Source organism: Telmatherina bonti, assembly GCF_933228915.1.
Source record: "Telmatherina bonti genome assembly, chromosome: 13".
In the NCBI taxonomy this organism is placed as follows: Eukaryota; Metazoa; Chordata; class Actinopteri; order Atheriniformes; family Telmatherinidae; genus Telmatherina; species Telmatherina bonti.
This window is the reverse complement of record NC_136611.1, coordinates 13884955-13900010: the sequence shown is the minus strand read 5'-3', so window position 1 is coordinate 13900010 and position 15056 is coordinate 13884955. Positions and strand designations below refer to the sequence as shown.

Here is a 15056-nt window from a genome sequence, read left to right as displayed (position 1 = left end):
GCGTAAACACATACAGGATGAGCAATACTCACTTTTGATAAAGCAGAAATCCTACAAAAGTTAACAAGTGGTCACACTTTTTCTCATTGGACATAATGTCCCATAAGACTCTTCGTCCCACCTGAGGGGTTTTTGTCAGAAGTGCAAACAAAACGTCAGGGAACACAAAGGGAGACAGAAAGCCCAACTGTAAAGATGGCAGCAAATCTCTGATCAGTGAGGATAAAACAGAAAACTGACAACAAAAATATGTAGTCACAGAAAGAAAAGACAAACTTCCCACAGTTGGTTTAAACATTTGATTGCAGATAGTAAGTTGTACTTATTAAACGTTTTCCTTTCCACTCTTGATTTTTTTTTTAATATTGTAAGCGTATGTCTTGTTCTTTTAGGTGCAAATCTAATCCCATACTTTTTGGCCTGATGGATTGTGGCCAAATTGAAGGTACATGCACATTTCAAAAGAATGTAGCGTCTTATCCAACCCACAAGAATCATGCACTGATGTTGTTGATCTCAGAAGTGTGTACCACAAAACTATAAACAAAAATGTCCCCAAAAAACACACATTATACTGATCCTGCAAAGAGTTTTTTTAGGACGCACATAAGAAATCTTAATCTATAGTCGATTTAAGTCCAAAATAATGTTTGTAAACTAAAAGAAAAAAAAAACCAGGACTTTAAATAACAAATGTGTTTATTGTAGAAAACAAATTTGAGAATTTGAGAAATGAGCAAACAATCAAAACAGGATCACACACATCAATAAATTCCGCAACATTCTTAAAGATAAAAAATATGGTTTTAAAAACAGCCACAGAAAGTAACAGAAAACATAAAACAATGCATTTTAATTAACTACAGCGAGTTTTCAGATTGCTTCTCATTAAATCTATAATGCTTTGCAGATTTCAACTAAGACTTGTGAACTAAGTTTTATAAAGTACAACCTTATCAGAAAATATCTTTAATAATCGTTGACAAAGATGTCTTCTAAGTGTGGGGAAAAAGCACAGAAACAATATGAGAGGTCCAAGTTTTGGGATTTTTTTTGTAGTCATTCCATCAGAAGGAATCATCTGACTGACCTTCCACAATTCCAGTTTTTTCCATTCTAGGATAGTCTCCCCTTTCTGATCCTTCTGACCCTGACTGACTGACTGTCACTAGCCTTCCGTTCCTATTGTTCCTAGACCGTACTGATCCTGCCTTGTCACTTAGAGTCTCACTAACAATCTCAGACAAATCATCATGAGATCTGTTGCTGTAGGAGGCCTGACTGTACATGAAGCTGTTGTTGAGGCTGTATCTATGGGAATCACTGCTTCTGTGAGAACTGGCATCACCTCTCCAGGGTCTTTTATCTAAGGACTTTTGGCAACGGAAACTGTGCTCAGAGCCTGAGTCAGGCTGGGAATCTGGGTTTAAATACTGAAGCGGTTCCTCTTCTCCACTGTCGGCAGGGTTTGCTATATGTCCTGGAGCCTGGCTGAGGGTGATGTCTACATGCTTGTCCCTATCCGAAGTTGCACTGCGAGGTGTTGGAGACCTGTGAGTGAAGGCGCCAGCACCTTCACCAGGAAGATTAGGAATCACATTGTCCGCCTAAAATGCAGAAAGTAGAAATTGAAAGTAACTGCTGAATGCAAATGTTTTCAAACTATAAATATGGCACAGACCCCACATTTTATTTTAGGTCAAAACCACAGACTGTATATTAAGAGATGTACGTAGCCTCTGTGACGTCTCCCATAGGTTTCTGAAGAGCTGAATTGAAGCTCAGAGGGCGGTTTCTACCGTCACCATGTTGGCAGTGTCTTGCCCAGAAAATACAAATATGGGCAAAGAGGGGGAGCTGAGAGGGCAGCCGTGAGCGTCATGGTGGATGATTGACATAGAGCGACTCCAAACTTTCTGTAGCTAAAAGCTAACCGAGCTAACCCCGAGATAACAGGAGCTAACTAGCTAACGGAGGTAAGCGGGCTAAAGCTAAGTCATGTTGTTAACCGGCTATAAACCGCAGTTGTTCTACATCCTTCTTACTTGAAGCCGGAGATTGGTACCTTTCAATCAAAAGGACACGCCCCTAAATTTGCTGAACTTCGAGATTAAATTACTTTAAAACAGGCAAGTTAGAAAAAAATTCACTCCCCCCACAGTTGCCTTGAAGGTAAACCTGACCTATAAAACCGAAAGTGGATTTTTGAACCAGGCTGTAAACACGTTTATTTCTGCTGTTGGTCTTTTTAACATGGGAGTCTATGGGGATTTGTTCTGTTTTGGAGCCCCTAGCGCATGAAGGGGGAACTGCAGTTTTATGCACTTCCGCATAGGCTTCACTTTTAACCACCGGAGGTTGCCGCTTGGTCAAAACCATAGTATAGTAATAAAATGCTAAATGGTAGATAATTAGCATCAAGCTGAATCTTAGCTATACTACCACAGTGTGGAATTTCCTTTTACATGAAGCTCCATCAAATACAACTTGGATATCTTATTAGCAGAGCTCGACACATTTATTAGTCAGCTGATTAAATGGTGGCAAGACAAAATGTTTCTAAGGCAGGTTTCTAACTAGTCTGTTAAGTATACAAAGTTACTTCTACTTTTACTATTTTTCTTTAAATTATAATGTAGGCTCCTTGTCAACAGTTTGAACAAATCAACAGTTATTAAAAGAGGATTTTTGTAAGAAAAACGTCACTGCGATCAGTTATGGGGAACATGGTGCATCTCATGCTAGATCAGTAAGATGCAACAATGAAAATGTGTTATGGGGAACTTCTAATCGTGAAAACTAATGTCTAATTTTCATGATAGAAACTATTAAGTTATACAACAAACTAAAGTGAATGCTTAAGTGACTGATGAATACATGCTTAAACACTGGCTTTCACTTAGTTGTTACATAGAGGAAGTGGTTAGTTGGCATTTTCCACTGATAAGAGCAGTATAAAAATCTAAATATGGCATGCATTTGGGAGGTGTTTGGGTTTGTTCTCAGTATGGCATCTAACCAACTACTAAACTCCCAGCATGCAGTTAGATGAGAGAGTGACTTTACAGCTGCTCTGACAATCTGCTGGTGATGCAGTGAACTGTTTGGTGTACTATTTTGTACAGTACATTTATTTTCTAGTCAGTTAATGATGACTTACTGATGACTGACTGATTTATTTTCTATCTATAGTAACTTTAATTTAATTTAAAATGTTATTTTTTTGCACAATATACATAAATTTGATTTTTTTTAAAAAACAAACAAAAAAAAAGAGTTTTGCCACAAACACATCTGAGGTTTCTTGAGGAGATAGGCCAATAAATCTGTATATGAAATATAGAATATGAGTATCAGTTTCAAAATTCATTATTAATTGAAGTCACATTTTAGCTTGTAAAAGAAAAATTTGCCCTGCTGCTGATAAATTCTCATAAGGGCATGCAGAATTGTAGTGCAGCATGGCTAATGAAGCTACATGCTATATGTAAAGAATAAATGAAGTCGTTGATATGATGTGAAACATAATCCCATCATCTACAAGTATTCACTGCAGGCTTTTCCCAGGCTGTGTTCTGCACATGCTTACCAAAGACAGAGCATCAGTCTTTTTCTGAACATCCCTGACCTCCCCCATGGTGTGTGATGCTGTGCCATCTAAATGTGGTCCTATTGTAGAGGAGAGCTGAGGTCTTCCCAGAGGCTGGAAGTCTGATTTGTCGATCCCGGCCATCGAGACAAGCTGACCTAACCTACAGGAAAAAGATATATAAGCAAATTCAAATGAAACATCCAGATTTGGAACATTCACTTCATTGAAGAAGTGCTGCAGAGGATACCGAAACAAAATTAGGTGTGTATGCCGTAACAAAGCATTGATCCACAACCAATGTAACTTAACACAAAACGCAAAATGAAACATGGTGGGCTTCAGAGCCAATCTGAGTTAGTTTTTAGTTTGGCAATTATGTGAATGTATAATTTTCTACCAGTCCAAAATAGATACCGTTAATACAGGATAAATAATGTGTGATAGAAATGAACATAAGTCAGAACTCCAGTATGTGAATGTTTTGGATTTCTTTATGTTTGATGTATGATGCATAAATAGCCCCAATGATGACTGAGAAGTGTTTGCTTTCAACAACTGTTAAAGGGCAACTCTTGGCTTTTCACCAAATAGACAAATATAGAATGCCAAGAGGTCTGTCGTAGGCATGGGATGTGTTGCTGGTCTCAGAATGAAACTAAAACAACAAAGGATTTTTTAAAAATTGATCATTTACAAGAACTGCTTCCACAGGAAACAAACTTTTCTGTTATCCTTAAAGTGATATCCTGTTTTTCACCATATAGCTGGGCTTTATGCAGCAAAGCCATAATGCTGCATAAGTGTTGCTGAGGTTTTCACATCTTCTGAAATTGTGCATGATAATCAGACTGACAGTTTATTGTAAAAACCTCTTAGGACAAGACATTTCTTTTAATCCAGATGACTTTCAAAGTAGATATAAAAGGAATGAAACAGTGGTGTATCACCTTTTCAATCAAATGATTAAGTGTGAGCAACCACAGCAAGCACAAAACAAACATTATGCCCAGTGATGCATAATGAAACCAAAAGGTCCAAAAAGAATCAGTACCTACCCAGCATCCTTAAGGAGATCCAGGAAGGCGTGGAATTTAGTAAATGAGCTTTCAATGCTCTCAAGGACTGCCTCATCATCAAGTGCACTGAAAGCAGCTGGTGCTGATGTAGAACTTGTGGCTGCAAGCGCTTCATTTAGGGAGTGGTTGGCATCTCGAAGTCGGGCATTCTCCAACTCATACTTTAATAGAATAACAAAAAAACACTTGAAGAAATATCTTTGTTTATGAGTATAACCAATTTGGCAGCTAAATATGCCAAGTAAATGTTCCCATCCAACCAGCATCAGATCAGTGTCCCAGTCAAAGCCCTTTCATTGGTTTTGGGTCATTGATTAAACTTTAACTCCTGGTTTCTGTTCTTTAATGTGAGCTGCCCCATAATAAGGTCTTTCTAAAGAGTTTTGGCAGGAGCTTGTAAATCAAGTGGTATAAGTATGACCAACTTTATTTCCACAGGGAGAAATTTGCCTTGAACAAAAAAATGACAAATAGTTAAGATGCCAGCCTGTCAACATGACAGACACCGCAATAAACACTAGTCAGATGGGGAGCTAACCAAGCTAACAGCTATACTTAAACAGCAAGAACTAGTATTCACATTGCAATGTCTTTTATTTTAACCAAAGTGTGAATTACAGTGTGTAATTTGCATTTGTGCCCTGTAGCAGCATGCAAATATAAAATTTAAAGTAGGTATTAGAAGATGACTTTTAATGAAGAAAATCAGTCTAGAGGAAGAAAAAAATAATTTGGACATCTGTATGTATTGTTTTGTTTTTTGCAGGTAAAATGTTTGAGAGCCAACTCTGTTATGTCGGTGTCATTAAACATAAACTGGTAAGGAAACTGGTAAGTTACATTCTAAAGATTTTTTTTTTACCTCCATGAGCCTTGATTCAGCTTTCAGTCTTGCCCTTCGCTCTTCTGCCAGTCTCAGACGACATTCCTTCAGCTCCATCTGCAGGACAGATACAGAAACTCACACTCAACGTGAAGAGCTCCTTTATGCCAGTTCTCAAACTGGTACATGTTCCCATGATGGAACTTGCAACCCCTCTAAGTGGTACACTCATCAATTTTTCAACATCAACCAATTTATACACTATTATTATTTTCATATTATTACATAAAATCATTACTATTTTTGTTTTTATACTGTCCATCAAACAAAAACTGGAAGCGAATTTCAAATCTGAACATTCAAGGGAAGTTTTCTTTGTTGCAGCACTGAAAATGTCACATGATCTGATCATGCCAGCTTGATCACAGACCTAAGGATGTTAAACCTCACACAACCTCTCACACATGCACAGCTGGAAGTCAGAACATTGTGTGAACAAATTTATTTTAAAAATATCTTGTTACGTACAAATCATGTTAAAGATGACTAGAAAGTTTTGTAAGTAGATAAACTGTTACCATATTAGTCTGAGGAGAAGGATGCTTCCACTTATGTGAACACAGTCAGCCCCGTTTGAGTTTTAATGTTTAATAAAAACACTACATGTTACTATATATTACTGCAAAGTGCAGGATTAAACTAGAGCTAACTTGTGAGCTAAATTTTGCCATGGCTCATCAAAACAGAAAAAAACATGGAAATACATAGATTAACAGATATTAGCTTCAGTCTTAAGATTTGACTGCATTTATCCTTCTGAGTTTCCTTTTCATGACAACAGAGTCTAGAAATGTTCAGATAATACGTAGCCTAAAGACAGAGATATTACCCCTGGATCTGTGCACATCGGCATGATCCCAAGTGACATTTTCACACTGGCATCCTATAAGTGCGTCACCTGGAGTGCTGTGGTCAGGTTCACTGGAAAGTGCAGATCTAAAACGTCTTTTTCATTTTTCGTGTGACGTTGATAAACTAAGGTATTGTGGTTTTTATACAATAATACAAAAATATTAAGAGCATAAAAGTGTAACGGACAAGGACTGCATTTCCTATATTTGGCTTTTTTGTGGTCTTGTTATTTGTGCCAAAAAAGGTACTTTTTATTTTAATTCAGATGAGATTATATGTAGATTTTACTGTCCTCAAGGGAGGGAGGGAATAACCTTGAGTAATGCAACAAAATTTAAAGTTAAAATGTAAGTTCTGGTGATAAACCTTTTACAAGGATAGCTCCCATCATTCAACAATGCATAATATTTTGTAATCAACGCATCTTTGTCTGAAATATGGATGGAAAAGGGTAGATCTCTTCTGGTGGTACTGGAGAGCCTGATATCATCTGAAGTGGTACATGATATAAAAACTTTGAGGACCACTGCCTACATCAGCTGTTTAGGTTTGAAAGTCTTGACATTTGTAGAAAAAAAAAAGCATAAAATGTCTTAGAATTTCCGATGGCTGACCTGAACACGATCAAGCTGTCGTCCTGTGATCGCGTCCTGGAGAAGCAGATTAGACGGCCTATGATCCACTTCCACCACGACGTCTTCCTCTTCGTCATTGTCCTCCTCTCTCTCTGAATCTGACTCCACGGTAACTTTTACCGTAACTGCATCCTATTAAAAAATAAATACATATAACACATTTTGGACTGGTGAAAAGGAATCCGACCCCTTTTCTCGCCAGGAAATCATTATGCTAGAATTTGGAAAGTATATACAAACATTAGGAAAAGTTGCAACTCAGGTCAGAAATGCATAAAATTGTCCATAAACAGAAAAAAAAAAATCTTACCTGAAAGCTCTGGTCTGTCACAGTAACACCAGGAGGCAAACCTCTGAAACAGGAGAATCCAATTTTATTTCAGTCCCATCACATCCAAAGTACGCAGTAAACAGTTTTAAATACACAAAACATAAATATTTGACGTACAGTTTATTTAATTATTTCTTCTGGTGGTTTAGGGGGACATAAACTGTAACGTGCCTGAAAACTAAAGCCCAAAATTTCCATCACCTCTCAAACCAGACTTATTTTGAGCTATAAGAGAGTAGGTTTGCTAACATCTTACCTTTGCCGTCCAGCCCTTGCAGCAGCACGCCAGGGTACATAACAAGAGCGGGAGTAGGACTTATTTGTCTGAGCAACAACTGAACTCCATCCTCCAGCGGATGCTCCTTTATGAGAAGCTGCACCAGAAAGAGTCATTTTAAGAACTGGAAATTCACAAACACAAAACTTTTATAGACATTGTGCATTTCCATAACAACAAGAAAAGTACAGTTTGGTCCAATTAAAGAAAGATAAACAAACAAAAAATTGTGTAAAGAAGAGTTTTCTGGATTCACCAGTTGTTATTTTAGGTAGGCAGAAAAAACCTATTATAAGAAAGACTCAAAAGAATTCCTTCGTTTAGCTGTATGGTACAGCATTCTGGACTTTTTAAAAAACACCAAAGCTTGTTTGTTGACTGGCCTTGCACTGGACGTCAAACAGTGTTACTGAGTACAAGGTGTCATCAACTGGACTCGTCCCATGTAGAATGAAGAAAAAAAAAGTACAAATAAATACTAAATTGGATACACAGATACAGCTTTAAAACAAAATTCCAAAAAAGCCTAGTCTAACCTGCAGATGACAAATGAACTATTCACAAAATAATTGATAATGTTGGAATTCTCTGCTTATCTTCCCTTCTGAGATAAAGTCTACAAATGTGTTAGTTCGCACAACATTTGTACGATGATAACACTAATGACATTTGTAGGATCCCTTTGATTTTTTTTTCTTTATCTCATTTTAGTTATTTGGTTGAAGATTACTCAACAAATGTATTCAATTCAGCTTTATTTGTGTAGCTCCACTTCACAACAATGTCACCTCAGGGCAGGCACATAAGTTTGAGATATTTCACAATAAATAAAACCAACAGATTGCATGAAATCTTCACTTCAATGCAATCCCCCATCCTGAGCTGCAAGAAGCGACAGTAGAAACGAAAAATCCTGTAGATCGAATTGTATTATGACCACACTATAAGATATATACTACCTGTCCAAAAAAATAGTCACCACCCATATTTTAACTAAGCAAATAGTTAAGAGCCTCCAAATGGATAATGACTACATGAATGATTTTATTTCAGTTGGCAACAAGTTATTTAACCCTAAGTGATGCAGTGAGTAGACCCAGCAAAGTCCATGTGTGACGAGCAAAAAGAAGAGAGAAGAAGAATTACACGCAATATATTTGATGCCCACAAAGGCCACTGCTGTCTACTGCACTGCATCTATTTATGTCACTTTCTGAAATTTCCATTTGGTGGAGAGCTCTAAAACTGCAGTGCCCTCTGGTGGATGTACTGGCCAACATCTACACCAAAATAAAGAACGTACAAGGGCAGTGAAGCTTGAAAATGACGTAGCTATTTACCCACATAAAGGGGATATAAATTGACCTTAAGGACTGTTGCAATTGCTAAAATTGTCAGGAACTCTCCAACACATTATCAAAAAGTGGAAGGACGGATAGTAGGGAAACATCATCTTCAAAGATGAAATGTGGTCCTAAAAATAAAACATCAGGATTACCCCCAAGGAAGCTTGAAAAAGTAGCCAGGGAGAGGAAAGTCTGGATCTCTTCGTTTAGGCTACTGTCCCTGAAACTTGACCCCAGATAAGCAGGGAATGAATTGGTGGTATGGTGAAACTGATGTAAGTGTGGTGGTACACTGTTGCTCTTTGTTTTTGTAAGCGGTGATGTGCACAAATAAAACAATTTACAGAACTGGGACTCATGTTAATGGCCGTGTCTTAATATAAATTTAGGGAATAAAGTCTAGATTTCTGTTCAGACCATTCAGATGAGGAACAGAAACAGTAAATGAGGTGATAAAACAGTAGAAAGTCCAGTTGGGGAGGTTTGAGGTGAACACTGCAGAACTACACTGGGTGGCTTTTTTTTTTTTTTTTTTAAATCTCTTGGCTGCCTCTTGTCCATGAAATTTACTAAATATATTAACTTCCTCTGCCTTGCTTTTTCTGAAACTTTTTATTGTTAAACTTGTCTCATCAGTGGACTCAACACCCAGCTGGCAGTCAAGCAGAGATCCAGTCAGATTGTCTCTCCCTGCATGCTTTGTGCTGTTGTGCTTGCTGAATACTTCACCTTCAAACTTTGGCATCGATCCTGTGTACACTACCAGATCTGTAGGCCAACCCAAAATGAGCTAAAATGACACATGGTAGTCCTTCCACTGCAATGTTCCACACTTTAACCATGAGGCATTCCTGCTAGAGTTTGTTTGCTTTTGTCAACTCTACATCACTGGCTGATTTTGTGGTCACTGAAAGAAATGTCATTAAGTTTTGTCTGATCAAGGATACAATAATTGTCCGGGAATAGGACAGGTGGGTGCAATTATTTGAGATAAAGAGTGTGTCTATACCTATGGTAAATGTAGCTTTTCCTCTGACTCCACATGGAAGAGGTCGCCTTTTTGGACCAGAGACGCTCTGCAACTCTGTGGCTGCAGGCTTGATCCAGCAGTACTGCAGCATAACAACAGTTAGACGTGAGTTATGGACACAGTTACAAAAACAACCACTCATTTAACATGTAACTTATCTTTATGCGACACTGGATGATAATGTTAATCTGTGAGACTCACCTCTGGTGACTGTCCATCAGCATTCATTAGCACCTTCTCTATTACAGTTTTAATTATGCCTTTATCTGAAAGGGGGGAAATGTTTTGAAATTTCAGAAAAGAAAGATTTACTGAGATTCATGTTTCTGAACATTACCTACAGATTTAATGATCTGTAAAGAAATTTTTAACATTCTTCTACATATGAAAAAGTTTTATACTCAAACTGGAATTAGTCTCCCTGTGTTGAATGTCTGAACTAAAATCCAACAATGGAAGGTGGACACAGTATAGTCTTATTGCCTGAAACGATATTAAGACAATCAGCCTTACCGACTAAAGGATTACTACGGATATCCAGCACACACAGGGAAGAATTAGTTTTCAGGGACTCCAACAAGCGGCGAGCTCCATCGTTGGATAGACCGCACCTCTGAAGATCCACAGCTGTTCAACAAGTCCAAAACAGAAACTCTGAGCAAAAATGAATCAAAACGCAGCAGCAGCAACAAAAAGAAGCTCTATTAACTGGTTTATTGTCTTCCAAAATGTATTTACTGACCTTTAACCCAGAGGTCTTCAGTCAGCTCATGTGCAAGAGCAGTTGCACCTCGATCCCCAATCAAGGTATTACAGTTGAGGGTGACGCGACGAAGACCCCCCATTCCTTCAAACTGTGGCAGGCGATACCTCAGAGACTCTGCCCATGCAGCACCATGTCTATGCATTCCCTGATACTTCAGGGGGAAAAAAATTAAAAATTAATTTTCAATGAAGATTTTCTAGCATAGTTTCTGGGTTTAAAATGAATTAATACATACAAATTACCTAAATAAATTGACTGACACACATGTGCACATGATAAAGAGATGAATAAACCACAAACTGCTGATCAGCAGATATCTTGCATTTTGCACTCTTTAAATTTGTATTGGTAATTCCTAAATGACTAAAACAATTATAAATTGAATGAAAAGTAAATCAGAAACAATAGTTTAAAAAAAGTCTTCATCCCACTAGTTGAGACACAAAAAACTACATTGAGGAAGTAAAACCAACAATAATTCTGTGTTAAAATTAAAAAACAGAAATACAGTTTAATTGAATGTACAATTACTGATTGAAATATTTGTTGAATTTCAGAAAAACTTCCTTACTTTTATAGAAATGTGATTTGATGATCGTGGATGTAATACCTTGATAATATTGGCCACATGTTCTGCTCCCCTCCAGGTAAGACTGCATCCTGTGAAATCTACAGTCTTGATGCTTGTTGAGTACTTAATACTTTGGCAAATGACTGCAACATATGGAAATAAGCATTAAAACAATACAGTCAACTACAGTGGAATTTCTGAAAAATCCAAACAATGAAATAACCAATAAATAATTCGGAGAATGTATACACATACCCTCTAAGCCATCATCAGAGATTGGACAATTAGCTAGTGATAGATTTTCCAAGAAAGTGCTCTTTGCCAATCCCTGCAACATGATAAACTGGTAGTTTAGACCTAATCTGTTTTTCCAACACAAAGGATCTTGGATTCTATGTTCACTCAGATTTCAAATACCACACATGATTCAGAAAGTTCTGCCTCAGCCACAAAGATGGCTGAACATTGTTTGCTAAAAAAAACCCAAAAAAAACAATAAAAGCGCATTTTAGAAACAGCTTTAGGAAAACAATGAAGGCTAAAGTATGGAATGAATATAAACAAGTCTCCAAATATGTGTTAGCCCATCTAAATGGGCCAATAATTAAACTAATCAAAGTGAAATCAAATTAAATCAGTACAAATATTACTGATGGCAGTCACATTTATTTATTTTTTTACTTTTGTCAAGATGATGAGGTCCCTCTCCCTCAGTGGAAGTCCATTAAGGTGCAACGTCTTGAGGCTGGGAGAGACAGTCAGACATTCTTTGAGGGCCTTGCACAACTTTAATGTCATATCCTTGGAGCGAATGACTGGGATCCTCCTCCTGAACGTAGACTTGTGGTACCTTCTATCCAAAACTGGTGGTGACATAAATTTTTATATAAAAAATTACCTTGTGATTCATGCTTCTTACTACACTCATCATGCACTCAGTATAATACAGTTATTTAAGATGATGCAGACTCCATTTGACTGTTACTCCTATTGTTTCTGACTTACCTGCATCTCCAGAAGTTAGGTTAGCTTGGTATCTGCTGCTTATTGCAATGTGGTGCAGGTGTTTGTTGATAGCTATAGATTGAAGAATTGGTGGCCAGTCAGCTAATTTGAGTCTGTCGCCATTAAAGTCCAGCATCCCTTTATCAAGGTTCATCTTAACACCTCGGAGAGGGACAGTTTCTTGTCTGGCACAGACAGCGTCATAATATGCCTCGAAGTTGTGGGCACCCTGACGCCAAATCCCAGCACTGTCTTGAACCATCTTTTATTTGAGAGAAAACACAAATATGACAATGAATTAATAAATAAAACATGCTATTAAACTCAATGTTCTCACATGAAATAATACTTTAGGGTTAATAGAATCTTATATATAAAAATTACAACACAATACAATTTAAAAGTTATAATGCAGAATTATATTGAAAGTTTGTTTAGTTTTTTTTTTTTAACTTTCTTCCCAGGCACAACAGCACACTAACCTGGCTCATACATGAACTATTTGGGTTGAATATACAGGAAATGCTAGATGTTCATCCAACTGTGATATTATATAAGGAATGTAGGACATTTAAGTAGAATAATGTCTTGGTAATTCCTTCATTTCAGACTGCTTGTGGTGGATATACAAAAGCATAAAAGTATCAATTTCCTAATAAATCATAATGTGTTGGGTGTTGTCTCAGTCTGATGATGTCTAAATGTCAACCGCATGGTGAAAAGGACTGTTTAGGTACATGGTGCAAGTGAACCAGAACATTTTATGGTAGATTTATGGTTCTGACGCTTCCTTTATTTTTGTTGAGGGGGGGGATTTCACCTTGTGAGAAAACAGTGTTTTGTGCATGTACTACTTTACAGTCATAGACTCAAAACTTTACAGAAAGTTCACATAAAGTTAACCTGTAATGGTTAGTGTAAATTTATGGTTCATTCTGATGCCATTCAACAAGCTGAAGATCCCTCACTTATGTGAGTAGTGTATTTACTTTTTTCTGTACCATTTTCTAATTAAACTCTAATTTTCCTAAGGCTGTCTTGAAGTTCCCCTTAAGTAAGCAGTATCAGCAATCCTCACATACAATTTGCTATATAAGGACTGAATGTAACCAAGGCCGGATTATCCAATGGGCCATATGGGCACAGGCCCAGGGGCCCACGACCACTTGGGCCCCATGTAGGGAAAACACCAGCAGTTTGGACATAAAACAAAATGTATATAAAAGCCAGATAGTTCCACCACAGTGTCCAGTGTGTTGCTATTGGTACCACTGGCTGAGAGGTGTTAGAAATGTCATTTCACAGTGTATCATTCACAATTTTCACAATGTTGCGGTGAGGAAGGAGGCCCCTGGAACACTCTGGGCCCAGGGGCCTGTGCCCTTTTATTCCGGTCGTGCATGTAACACTGATAAATGGTAAATAATTATCTGAAATGAGTCTCTCAAGTAAGCAGGTTCTACAGTCTTTGATGTAAACTATGTTTAAGGAAATTGGTGGCCACTTAGAAGTATAGAATAGCTTGTTATGTGTAGATTCAGCATCTGTACTGTCTGTTCAGTTCAGGATCAGTGTTTGCTTTACGAATAATCCAACTAACTTTAACTAAACTACAGTCCATATGACGCCTAATTGCTGTTCCCAAAACACACACAACACTTTAAGAGAAGTTTATCTAAGTGGAAAAAGTTTGAAAGATAAAAACAAAGTAAAGCTGCACATTACTGTTTATCTTCACAACATTTGAACTTTTTTCTCCTTTGGCTTGACAGGACTTTTTAGCAGATACAGCTGATGCCACAGGCGTTAGCAACGGAAGCTAAGCTCACCTCCTAGCAACCGTTCACAGTGAAGCAGATGAAAGCCATCGTGCTTCCAACAAACTTGAATAGATTATATTCTGAACCACTCTTTCGTGCAAGTCACGTTTAATGGAAACAAAACAATAGAGTATACCTTAAACATATGGCTGAGGGGCTCTATCGCCGTGGCATTCTTGTCAAACCACTGAATGTATACAGTGCGACAATGCGCTATCAAAAGTGGCGCTGTTATAGTAGCAAAACAGCGCCCACTTCTTTTCTTCCTCACGCTATCATAACAAGCCTCGTTTTAGTGTGTTGCTGCCACCTGCTGACTTTCAGGGACAAATGCACTCCCCTGTGATTCCTTTTTCCATTTGACTCTTTAGAGTAAAAAAAAAAAATTAAATAAATCCCGAATGAGTTTATTGTGCTCAGACAAGATGGCAAAGAAGCAAAAACATGCTAAAAAGTTAACCTGGTAATATGACTTCAGAATACAGAAAGCTGCAATCATGACAGCACCAACATGTCGAGGCACAGTTACCACAAGATGCCACAGGCTAGGTTGTTGTAATCATATACATTGGGACAAATATGATTGCTGGATATACCGTGCTGCAGAGGCTATAGGAACTCTCTAGGAGGTCAAACAGTGGAAAGTGTCTTCAAGCTGCAACAGGTATAATATAAACTTTCACAATATTAAAAACCGATGATCATCAGATCTTTAGGCAAAGATAACAAAAGCATTTATGTAATTTTATCTAGAGTTAAGGCTTAAATTTATAATGTATTTATAGTCATTAATCACATACTGAGCAAATTTTAGACTATTTGAATAATAAATTCTGTGATGGACTGGCGAGCTGTCCAGGGTGTACCCTGCC

The 15056-nt window shown here is 37.6% G+C and overlaps 1 protein-coding gene across 1 annotated transcript; it reads right to left on the bottom strand.

Moving 5' to 3' along the window:
- Positions 1-1007: 1007 nt before the first annotated feature.
- On the bottom strand, positions 1008-14401 carry cep78 (centrosomal protein 78). Its single transcript, XM_079251130.1, has 16 exons — positions 14321-14401; positions 12365-12626; positions 12041-12222; positions 11615-11687; positions 11399-11502; positions 10765-10939; positions 10536-10649; positions 10224-10288; positions 10002-10104; positions 7626-7743; positions 7349-7391; positions 7018-7170; positions 5531-5608; positions 4648-4829; positions 3590-3752; positions 1008-1607 (listed from the first exon to the last, which is right to left on the bottom strand). Exons 1-16 carry the CDS (start codon positions 14327-14329, stop codon positions 1068-1070), a joined length of 2364 nt encoding a protein of 787 aa, XP_079107256.1. The 5' UTR covers positions 14330-14401; the 3' UTR covers positions 1008-1067.
- Positions 14402-15056: the final 655 nt, after the last annotated feature.